The 12,333-nt window shown below is 39.1% G+C and overlaps 1 protein-coding gene across 5 annotated transcripts in view; it reads left to right on the top strand.

Moving 5' to 3' along the window:
* Positions 1-11,898, top strand: part of LRBA (LPS responsive beige-like anchor protein) — a 366,633-nt gene extending 354,735 nt beyond the window's left edge. For all 5 annotated transcript variants that reach the window (XM_040065850.2, XM_040065848.2, XM_040065849.2 and 2 more), the window contains 4 exons: positions 102-203; positions 1,429-1,643; positions 8,181-8,332; positions 10,361-11,898. In XM_040065850.2, the coding sequence (XP_039921784.1) occupies positions 102-203; positions 1,429-1,643; positions 8,181-8,332; positions 10,361-10,451 (560 nt within the window). In that variant the 3' untranslated portion in view covers positions 10,452-11,898. The remainder of the gene's footprint in view (positions 1-101; positions 204-1,428; positions 1,644-8,180; positions 8,333-10,360) is intronic.
* The last annotated feature ends 435 nt before the right edge of the window (positions 11,899-12,333 follow it).

Raw genomic sequence — 12,333 nt, 5'->3', positions numbered from 1 at the left:
AGTCAAAGAGCAAGCAAACAGAAGGTGCTTCAGTGATGGAAAGCAGTGATTTTGGGAATAGATTGTAACCAAGGATTGCTTTTATTGTTTTTTCACTGAAGGTGATTTCGCAACTCCTCGAGCTGTTCTGACAGGACACGACTATGAGATCACCTGTGCTGCCATTTGTGCTGAGCTTGGCCTGGTAATAAGTGGTTCAAAAGGTAAGGTAGCTCCTGTCATTCCTTTCTCGTGAAGTTATAATCCTAATGCCAAGAGGAATATAGTCTCAGGTGGCAGAGTTTATAAACTTCATGGTGGTTTTATTTCTAACCTTGTTTTTAGTTGCTATGGAATTTCAACTTTAAACACGTTAAAACTGGTTTGTTTGGACATTTATAAGAAGAGGCAACCACATCAGTTTCTCTCCTGATTGCTATTTCTGTTTGTTTATCCAGTGTGTAGTTGCATATAGCATAGTGGGATACAGGCTTTGAGAGCCAGGATGGTGAAGAGTGGCTGTCACAGATAACTTCTCAAAAAGGGAAAACAAAAAATAGTTTTGAGAGAAAGAGAAATGTGCTGGACTGTTTGTTTGATGAAGGGTGTGTATACACTACTGGTAATGCTGTTCAGGCTCTTTCAGCTTGGCTGCAAAGCCTCTAATGTGCTCCATTTGTGTTCTCAAAGATGTGCTTTTAGCAGGCAGATTATAAAGAATAGTGTTGATTCTGTGGATCTTCTTTATAATTTTCTTATTTGTTTAATTGTCCACAATTACTTTTAACTGTAAAATTCTTGGAATTAGTATCTTTCTACTTTAGTGTTTCTAAAGTAGCTACTCAGAGACACTTCTTCAGAACTGGGTGTACTCATGGTCTGTACCTGTGTGCATTTCTGTGTTAGCCATGAGAATTCATGTGCCTTATGTGCAAAGCAGGTATTTGTCAAGATATGTTAAAAAGGCAAATATTTCGTGGGTTGTGTATGGCTTGGAGTCCTAATATGAGAACATACACTTGTAGAATACCTACATATGTAAATTCATTGCTCTTAGCTCTGTTTTTGTGTTTTGAAAATCTCCTTTCAAGGTTAATCAGTATGTTTAATTACTCAAAATTATATAATCTCAAAATTAAATAATCTTAAAATTAAATAATCTCAAAATTAACTCTCAAAATTAACTGCTACCTGCTTTAAAAGAAAATCCACAAAAGGCAATCTAGGTGCTCTAAAATACCTTAATGCAAAGCTTTTAAGGGATAAGCTGTTTATCTTAATGTCTGGCACCCTTAAAGTCATAGGCAATTCACCTAAACATGATAACAACTATTGTAAAGTAGTATAATAGTGATTATTTAAGTAGAAGCCATGACTTATTGTTTGAAAAATGATGTCTTTAATTGAGTGTATAAATCAATAACCTGAGATCCTATTCTGTCTCACTAGAAGGACCATGTCTCATACATTCTATGAATGGAGATCTACTGAGGACGTTAGAAGGTCCTGAAAGATTACAGGGTCCCGAAAGCTGCCTGAGACCAAAACTTATTCAAGCTTCCAGAGAAGGCCACTGTGTCATATATTATGAAAACGGCCTCTTCTGTGTGTTCAGTGTGAATGGGAGACTGCAGGCCACTATGGAAACAGATGACAAGATAAGGGTGAGTGTCCTCAAATGTGTGCTGTCAGCTCCATGGGGAAAAGCTGTAAGTGTTGGAGTTGTGTGGAGACTCTTTCTATGGCTAGACCATAAATACATGGTACCAGACCATAGCATAGCACCATTCTGAAAAAGTTTAAGGGGACCGTGTACTCTTAATAACATTAGGAGGAGTTTCTTACAGTTTTAGCTGTAAAATAACTCTGTTCATAAAATAAGGCATACTGTGTAGGCATTTCCTTGAGCTGGAGAATACAAATATTACTAATTGCTGACCAGGAGAGGCTGTGCTGCATCTTTACTTTTGAGTCTGAAGGCAGGAGGTCAGTGGACGTGCTCTTTTGGATGTTAGTTTTCCCTTTCTTTTGGCATCTCTGACTGTGTTCCTGCATCCTGGTTCAGCTAGCGTGTGTTGTGCTGAACTCCAGGAATTTTATAGGGATATGTCTAAACTTCAACACTTGAAGGTCTTTGGCATTTGCTAAGCAGGCAGCAGAGTTCCACATCTTTAGCTGAAACAGACATGGAGCAAGTCCATAACTATGCAGGAGGCATTTTAAGCTTGTGGCTTTATGAAAATTATGTCATAATACAAAATGAAGGTCTCTTGACAGTTCCTGTGTAATAGTACCTATGAAACAGAACAGAAGCTGCCAGCTGTACTGCAGTACCACACCTCCAAGCTGATTTTTGTGATCTGATGGAAGATCCCAGGAACTCAGCCGCTGGGATTTCCAATGTTCTTTTGAGTTGAATACTCTCAAAAGTTTTTCCTTTATTTGGATTACACGTGTCAGGAAGAAAATCCCTCTCTGCTGTCATGTTTTACAGAATTACTTGCATTCTTTCAGCTGTTGTGCAAAGTTGTGAGCACTTTCTTCCATACTAAAGATTGAAGAATGTGTCAATGTATTTTAAAGAATTTTGATCTTCATTATTTGCACTTTATTTGTATGGAACCGCCTCATTAGCACTGAAGTTTCTGGTACAGTTCAGTATATTCCACATAAAACCTTCTAAAACTCCTATCATGTACTGTGCTCTGTTAATCCAGTATCCCTATGTCATCCATTCAAAATGTCAGCTGTGCTGGTGGTGGAGTATGCAGAAATAACAGTGAGAGTGCAGCCTGCTGGGGTTAGGGAGTGTTTGACTTCTGTGTTCTGTGGCAGCCACAAGTGCAGGTTTGAGGCTGGGGAAGTGAAGTAGGAATGTGTATATTTCTGTCCCCAGCCATTTTTCCAAATTAATGTAGATTTTTGCATCAATTCCCTGAAATTGTACCTTTGGCTGTCCTTGTACAAATACTTCTGAGATTTTCAGCCTACCCTTCATCCCAGAGTTCCTTCCATAAAGCAAGACCATATCACAGTGTTTTCTCTTTTTACATTAATAATGTTGATAATCTGTCACTTTCAGTTGTGATTATGTTGTCAGCTAGGCCAGCAAATCTGTAAAATATCTAGAAATCCCTTGCCGGCTAAAACACTTTCTGTAGTGTTTCAGTCAGTACCCACAGCTTTAGGAATGTTGCTGGAGGCAATGGAAGTTCTGCTCTCTGTGGGCCAGAATTATGTTTGTAGAGGGGTTTGGGGTTTATTTTGTTTTGTTTTGTTTTCTTTCTCTCCCAGTGGTCTCGGCTGAGCTTTAGGCTTAAACAACCTACAGCGTCTCTGCCAGTGCTTCTGCACTACATCATCGCTGAAGGAGAATGGCAACTGCATGATTAAAGTGGGGCGTTTAAAATGAATAGCACCTACCCATGGGCTCTGCTGACAAACTCTCCTCATTGGCTTTTGCTTGGGGAGGATAGGACAAGGAAGGAAAAGGTCATAAGTGTGGAACTTGTAATGTAAAAGCTTCGGTTTTCCTGTGTCATTATGGGCCGGTATTTCAGGACACTGTCGGCAAAAGTAGCAGTTTTCACTAGTGACGTTGAGATCAACATTCTGATTTTCTTTCTTATATTCTTGTGTTAGAAAACTGCCAGAAAAAATTCAGACCCTCTGGGGAAATTCAGGCTCTAATCAATGCTTTCCACCTGTTTTTGTTTTAAATACTGTATTGCTCAGTGGAGCTTAGGCATATCACAGTACATCTACCATGTAGTGTTTAGATATCTTAATGAATACCTTTAACTCTAAATAGTCTGCTTGTTCTGAAAGGTAAAGTTATTTTACCCTAAACAAAGACTGTATGCTGTTTCACCCAGAGGAACCAATTTATTTTCCTTTCCTGATTCTGTTTTGAAATGTGGAAGTACCCACAAGACTCCTGCTGCTGTAAGCCAGGGCTGTCACAGTGTCAGCTCTGCCTTTTTACAAAGCACTGCCATTCAAAAATCTGAAAAGTTAAAAGGGATTTGTGCAAAGTTTTGAGACTTTCCAGGGAAATACAAGTCAGAAGTGCAGCTTTTAGAACATTGCTGAAATTGTGCGCTTTGGGGATTATTTGAGAGTCTGAAGCTCATGTTGTGAGAAAGATTAGTTGCAGAGTTGTTTCAGTTTCATACCTAGCAGAATTGCAGATAAACTATGCTGGGGAAAAACAGAACAGTAAAATTGATTCATGTCGTCCTCTATACCAGGTGGTGTACTTGGTAGTAAAGGCATCCTTTCGTTTGTTAATTCTTGAAGAGAGCATCATGAAACTGAAATGTTGACAGGGTCACCTTTTTCTTCCATTCATTCCTTCATCCCTTCATTCATTCCTTCATCCCTTCATGTTTATATATGTAGGCAAGTGGTTGAGTAATTTATTTATAAACAATAAAAATTAAATAAATCAACATCTTGTCTTCATGACAAGCGAATGACTTAGTAAAATTGCATAGGTATTAGTAAGGGTTCAAAGCCTGTACTTTATTTAATCAGAAGACGGCAAAACCTACTGCATGATGCAGGTAGTGGAAGAGTTAAAGATTAATGGCTTTAATTTGCCTTTTAATAAAGCATTTCTTCAGTAAAAGCCTCAAGTATAAAATTCAAGTGAACCATGACCATAAGGTTAATGGATTTTCATCAGCTGAATTTTATAAGTGTACCAAATAATTATTTGTCACGGTCTTCATTGCAATTTGGAAATACCCTTAGGAGGCTGCTATTGCTATAGAGAGGAAAACTACCCCTTATTGATTTTTGCTTCTAATGAATAATCTCTTTAATACTTGCGTGGTTAGTTAGAGCTCGTGATCATCCACTCAGTGCGTGCTAGTTCTAGATAATTTTCAGTCTTATCAGTTTGTTTTCTGCCCCTTTCTTACTTTACTCTTCGAAGACAGCCTCTAAATTAGAATTTTCAAGCTCCTTGTGTGTGTGCTTTCAAGGTGCTTAGCACGTTTCTGATAGCAGCAGTCATGGAAGGTTGGAACATTTATTTTTTGGTGGGAGAGGGAGAAGCTTCAACTCAGAATACTCAATTCTAATCTTTGTTAGTATTCAGTTTTCCATACTTAGATGTGGTTGGAAAAACTCTACCAGTTCTGCTTTATTGTGTCTAAAATTACATGTATGTCTTGTCATCTTGTCATCTCAAATCACAGCTGGAATAGGTTTACAATATATATATTTTTTTCTCAGTGTTACATTTTGTTTACAGTGTACGTTTGTGTTCCAATTACACTCCTTTTAAAGTTATTGTGTGAAATAAAATTCCAGCAATGTGATCCATTCTGACTCCTTGGAAGTTGTTGCAGTAAACACTCAAAATTTATAACATAATATAGAAGCTCTATCTTAATCTAAGTGTCGCACATCGTATAATTCTTACAGGATGTATTTGGCATCACAGTAATGGAGTGCAGCAATACAAAAAATACAGATGTGCAATATGTCTGACTTCAGTTACTGCTGCTCACAAAGCAGTATCTTACACACACTGTATATTTTGGTTTCTAGGCTTGTCAGCAGTCTGTATAAACACTTCAGTGTTGCATGAACGTAACGTCTCTGTGTTATAGTTTCTCTGGGTTTTTTTTGTGGTGCGTGTGCTATAAATTCTCTATGTTAAGGCCTAAACTTCCTTTTCCTTCCTTTACGTACCTTTTCCTGAGGTACGTAAAAGGTTTCGCATATTTGCAAACCTGTATAAGCAGAGACTGCAAGTGCCAAAATAATTACAGACTTCAGCAGAGAGATGTTTGCAAAATCCCATCTTCAGTTCTTTCTACTGTTTCCTGAACTTAAATCTCTGAGCTGGAATTTTGCTTGTAGACTATCATCTTGAGGCAATGTCCTTGCCTTCCTGTGACAGTGTTGTAGTCAAAAGGAATCTCTTTGTAGAGAGTGTGTTTATGGAATTTAAAAGCCACTGCTCTGAACATCCTCCATTCTTACATCATTCTCTTGAGAAGCTGGGCCAGCTGAAATTTACCACAAACTAATCCTGATGTGAAGGGTGTGTTTTGCATTGAAAGGCCGCCCAAATTTAGTCGACTCAGAAACCTTAGGTTAAACGCATTTGTAGATAATGCTTAATATCCGTATTCTGTACTGAACATCTGTAGGCCATGGATGCAGTTTTTCCCTGCAACCAATCATCCTTCACAAAGAGGTGCACAAAAGATCCATGGCAAGAAATGTGATGGTTGTGACCCTGGACAAGGAAAGGGAAGAACTGATAAGGAAGCAGAGGAGAAAGAAGAACAGAACCAAGCACAGGCTGCTCCTGTGCTGAGTATTGTGGACAAATAGAGGAGAGGAGAGGGGAAGAGGAAGAGGAGAGAAGAGAAAGCAGATGTCAACCTGGGGTGCAAAAGTCAGAAAGAGAGTGGAGAAGATGCGCCTGGAAACAGAAAGAGAGCATAGGAAAGGTTTGGGCTTACTGGAATTATTAATCAAAGTCCAAAATGTAGTTTCAAGGGTCTTGATCGTGCTGGTGGCTCACACTGATGTCATTCCACATGACAGAATCCATCAACTTTTTGGTTTTGTTTCTTTGGAAAATGCTGTGGACCTTTCAGTTTTCCTGGACAGTTGGAGGATGAGGCTATGAAACCAGGGCCTGGTGTTCTCTACTGCTTACGTTTCTTTTCTGCACAGCAGCAGGGCAAGAGCCTCCTTTCAGATGAAGTTTTTATCCTCCTCAGGGTTTCTGTAGTAGTAATTACTGAGACTTACGTAGAAAAATGCTTACATGCTGTGAGAAAAGTGAGTCATGGAGTCTTCCAAGGGTTGGTGTTGGGAACCAGCTTCATTCAATGCTTTTTTGGGTGAGGAATGCTGAAAGTTTACTGAGTGATGAAGGCAATGCCTGAGGTGAATGGAGAACTGTTATTCAGGAAACTCCACAATATGAAACCTATGGGGTACTCACTGAAACTGGTAGGATCACCTCAGAACAGGGAATAAACCTGTGGTAAATTTCTGCCAATTTCTTGCCCCTCTCAGAAGGCATCAACATGCTCAAAAAAATATTAAGAAAATTCATGGGCAGCATTTCCATAAATAGCTACTAAAGGGAACAGGAACTTTCTGATCTTCTTAATCCAGTGATTTTGGGTGCTCGGGTGCACAGGGGGAGAGGGCTGTGTACTGACCAGGCTGGCAGCATATCCTGCTGCCTTTGTTGGGAATAGACCTCTGGGCTAGATGGGTCATGGTCTCTCTCACCCCATAAATTAGCACTTGCTCTAATAAAATTTCAAGTTCAGTTCTCTTAAGACCCATTTTGGCTTATTTACACTGTTAAAATCCCTCCTTTAAGAAAGATTTCTCCTGAATCCTGTCCATTGAATATCTAATAGTATCATCTGATACAGTCATCAAGTAAAGAAGGAAAATTATTCTTCTGGGTATTCAGTATGTATCTTGATTTTTTTTTTCCAGTAGCACAGAAGAAATACTAAAATAGATTGAAGATTTCTGTTTGAATAAGACTTGACTCTGAAAAGCAGTGATATCCCATCTTTCTTCGTGATCTGGTTCCCAAATAAAGATTTCAAATACAAGCCATCAGTCCCCATGATGCATACAAAACAGGGTATATGCCATTGGATTTTTCAGAGACAGTTTCAGGATGGATGATGAGAGGAAACAGTGTCTCTGTTAAGAGAGGTGGATCATCATTTTATTGATCCAGTGCAGGAATCTAAAAGTGCTAGTCTAATTTAATTCTAGTGATTCGTATAACAGTTCAGTTCCTGTCAACATTCAGCTTCTGCTAGGCTGGTATTAAAGACCCTTGGGGGAATGTCAGGTGCTGTATTTTAATTCCAGTGCTGCTGCATCTTGTAAATCTAGCTAATTAGAGGAGTAAATTTCTTTAGCTGACCTCATATTGGATATTTGGAACATGGAATAAATCACAGGTCAGGTGAGACTTAACTACTGACATCTAATGTACTGGAGATTTGTGCACCACAGCATTAATTCTCTTGCTGGGTGAAGTAACATAACAGTAATAACAAAAGCTTGTGTTGATATCAAAGTCTCCCTGCACATTCAGCTACCAATATGAAACCTTTTATTGCAAGGAAAAGTGGGGATGTAAGAGCAGCACACACATTTATCTGACAAATCTGGCTGTGCTTTGCCCCCAGGCCATTCAGCTGAGTCGGGATGGACAGTATCTGCTCACAGGTGGAGACAACGGCCTTGTCATGGTCTGGCAGGTGTGGGACCTCAAACGCCTCTTTGCTTACCCAGGGTGCGATGCTGGAATCCGATCCATGGCCCTGTCTTACGACCAAAGGTGAGACCAAAGTCTGGTTTGGACAAGAGTGTTGGGGAGTATATATTTACAATTAAATTGTGGGTTTGTTGTTGTTTTGATTGTGATTTTCTGTGGGTCACAGGTCCTTCCTGGTGATTATCTTGACAATTCTGTGCTGGCAAAAGTTTTTTTTGTAACATGTTATATTTAGGGCAGATAATTTTTTCAGGATTTCAGCTCTTTGGGGACTGAAGAGAAAATCTTACTTTGGCAGACTTTCAAGATAGGCTGAATTATTGGTCTGCACCAATGTACAGTGTGGGTCACATGGAGGTGGAAGGTTACATGTGTGCTTTCATCTCTTTTCTTTCACTTACAAGACAAATCACATTCCTAATTCCAGACTTTCATGTTAAAAATAGAACAGTTGGATAGACTGTTAGATAGAACAGCACAAGAAGATTCCTTCCACACATCCATATATTTGCTAAAGCAAAGAGTCATTCTCAGTTCTAGAAAAGTTATTTTATCCACATACAGCATGACCCTTTCTGAACACTCCTGCTGAAGATGACCAGTTAACATTTTTACTGCATTTTCACATCACACTTGCCAAAGCAGCTGTACTTAACAACGGTTCAGTGCTTTTATTGCAGAAATATTGTTTGATTATAAGATGGAGGTTTCCCATTTCATCTGTACACCTTTAGCTTTCAGGCCAGGATTTTATTTGCTGTCGTGTATTTACTAAATGGTGTTTCTGTGTACTTTTCAAGATTTGTCCCCTAAATCCCTTAGGGTTGTCTACATTATCCAGTAAAGCTGAGGCTGTTAGGCTTCCACTTACTGAAGTCCATACTGAATGTCTTTAAAATTTTTATCTATGTTTCTAAAACTTACACAAAGTGAACTTTAAAAAATCCAGACTGGTAAAACCTGTGGACTTCAATGAAACACTGAACAGCTTCTTGATAAGCATAATTAGAGAATGTTGGCATTTTGGATGAAGCAGTTTTCCATTAAAAAAAGCCCTTGCTGTTAAATACATTTCAAAAACTGGAGTTACAGCTGTTGAATTTTAGACCTTGGAAATTTTGCATATAGAGAATCTTTAAACTGTAATTCATGATGTGTTAATGAACTAAAATTTAATATGGACATAGAAAAATTTATCCATGCCCTCGAGTTAAGAACATATATCCAATTTTGGGTTGGATGACAAGGAAGAGATTTACTCAGAGTATTTTTCTGAGTACTTACTGATTAATTACAGGCAGTTACTCAGAGTTATTTATTTGGTATACATGAATTTAATGTGTTTGAGAGTGTGCAAAAAGACATTTTAACGTAATAGAAAAAACAATTGAAATGGTACTGTTGACATGAAATAGGTGATCCTGTCAAAATGCAATGTTTTGATGATCTCATACTTACCCTTTATTTTGAAGAAAAGATTTGCAGACTTTTACTCTGAATCTTTTTATTTTATAAGGCTATTTTTCCCCAAAATGCCAGAATTTTGTACATCCTTATAATTCTGTTTTTTGTAATACTTTATTGAGACTGTAGAGGAGATGGTCCAGAAACTCTTGTGATTTTTTACTGTGTCAGGGTCATGGTTTTTAAAACACATCTAAGTGATTTCCAGTAGCAGGCCAAAGGTAAGGAATTCAGAAAGGAAGAGTGTCTCACTGGGAAAGCCCAGGGAATGCTTTCAGGAGCTTCCAAAACAATCAAAGCCTTCAGTTTTAGTATTTCCAACTGCAGGCTTGTGCCCACACCCAGTTCCTTCGTGTAGATGTGCTTCACTGGGGGAGCCGAAACTGAAATGAACGCTTCTCCTGGCCTTCCTTCCCTTAGCTGCTACACCTGGGCTTCATACCCTCTCCAATACCCCGCAAAAACCAGCCAAGGAAGAATTCTGGGCAATCTTAAGTGGCCTTGCAAGGGCAGGGATGCAGGTGAACAGTTCTGTTGTCCGACTCTCAGGCGTAGCTTCAGGCCGACCGCACGAACGGCTGCGCGGTGCTTTGCGCGTTTTCTGATGCGTAAATCTGCTTCCCTCAGGTGTATAATGACTGGAATGGCGTCCGGGAGCATCGTGGTTTTTTACAATGATTTCAATCGCTGGCACCACGAGTACCAAACCAGGTACTGACCTTCCCAGAGGCCGGGACAAGCACTGACAGGAGCAGCCGTGGCCAGGAGGGAGCTGCGCACAGCACCGCCTCCCTCGGGGTCGAGCCGCCACACGGTTCCTTATAAATACTTCTATTACATCTGAATGTAACTTAAATTTGCTGGAAGAAGCAACCTATTTTTTAAAGTTAATTGCTATTTTTGTAGACCTCGCTTGACTTTTTTGGGGGAAGGGTAAAGAAGCAGAAAACCAGCTGCTGGGTTCTGTAGTTAAAAAAAAAAAAAATTCTATATTTTTAGTCACAATGAGAAATCTATTTTGATCCCTGTATGTAAACAAAACCTAAAGTAAAGATGGTTAAAACTCACATTCTAGCTATATTATGAAGAAACAGATGTTCCATCTGAAGCTTTACCTGTAACCTTGAGGAATATATGATTTTAACATAACGGAAATTAATTATGGTATTGGGGGAATTTTAATCCGTGCTATCCGTACCACGCTTTGTCTCGTACTTTTCCAAATGATTGTACTACATCAGCACTGAAGTTTCTGGGAATCAAGGGTTACTATTTAAATTATGGTTAATGTAATATTAAACTTTGCAAATCATTTCCATCAATGTTACTCTTCAAGCATGTTTCTAGGGCTAGGCGATTAGTTCTTTTTTTAGTTGTATGTTTTGTGCAGTTATGAGAGAAATCGGGAATGGAGTTTTTGTTACATCAAGTGTGAATCCTTTTTAGTTCCTAGCTGGCATCTCCTTCGAAGCACACCAAAATGTGGATTGTTCCTCGAAATCAGAAAGGCTCATTTTGAAGGCTTCAAAGCAGAAGCCCACAGAGGCAGGTGTTTTTTAGCAGGGGCAAGTTCCCAGGCACATTTCTGCTGGTTGACTGTGAAAGCAGGGAAGCAGCAGGTGCTTCCTGGTGCACAGCCCCTATCCAGCGGCAGAAGCACAAGATTTGCAGGCCACTTTTTCATTCTTTTCATCAGAACATGCCCCTGCAATACTGTAGCACATACCATATTCCTTCTCTGCCTATAGCAACAATGTCTTTTGTATTTTGCTACCACCAAGTCTAGTCGGATCCTGCCCAGTCATATTAAATTACCTCTTTCTTTTAGGAAATGAAAAATAATTTATACTAAGGAACAATAAGTTATTTTGGTGTTGCACAAATCTACTTTTCTACAAGATTGCTGTGCAGAACTCTGTGAAAATATTTGTGAAAAGAGCTGTTATTGTTTTGTAAGTCTGTATTGCATAAAAATCTCCTTTGTACGTTGTGATCTCTGAGTTGAAATTTACATTCCATATCTGTATTGATACATACATTTCTCTAGCTGCCTATTAGAGCAGTTCCTGGTTTTTCTAAGCATTTAACTACTCTCTCTTTCGGTAAAGATTTGGAATGAGAAAATTCCGTTTGAGTGAATAAATTAAATAAAATTACATTTGTAATTGAGACCTTCAGTGGAGTACTGGGTTCTTGTGGGTATATTCCTAACAGAGGAAAGGGGTGCCGTGGCTGATATATTTCATGTACTTTTGGTGTGTATGAAATGGCGTTTTCTGCATTTTCATGCTGAGTGGCTGTGGTGTATCGGTAGTTACATTTTCATGTTTTGTGTGGCACAAGGAGGATGGGATTAAGCAAAGGCTGTAGTGTGTCACGTCTTTGGGAAGTGCCTGGTGTACTGAGCTCTCTGTGCTAAACTTTTGTTATGCAAAACTTGTATTTCACATTTCCTGAAGTTCAACAACATTCACAGCCTTGTATCAGCAGAGTTTGAGGGGAAGTTGGAATGGTCTTGAACTTAAATTTGTATTTGTCTCAAGCCAGGGGTGGATTTCCTAGACTAGGAAAACAAACAAGAAAAAGGTGTATTAATTCCA

Source organism: Hirundo rustica, chromosome 5, assembly GCF_015227805.2.
Source record: "Hirundo rustica isolate bHirRus1 chromosome 5, bHirRus1.pri.v3, whole genome shotgun sequence".
NCBI lineage: Eukaryota > Metazoa > Chordata > Aves > Passeriformes > Hirundinidae > Hirundo > Hirundo rustica.
The sequence above is the reverse complement of the archived record's forward strand: the minus strand, read 5'-3'. Positions and strand labels throughout refer to the sequence as shown.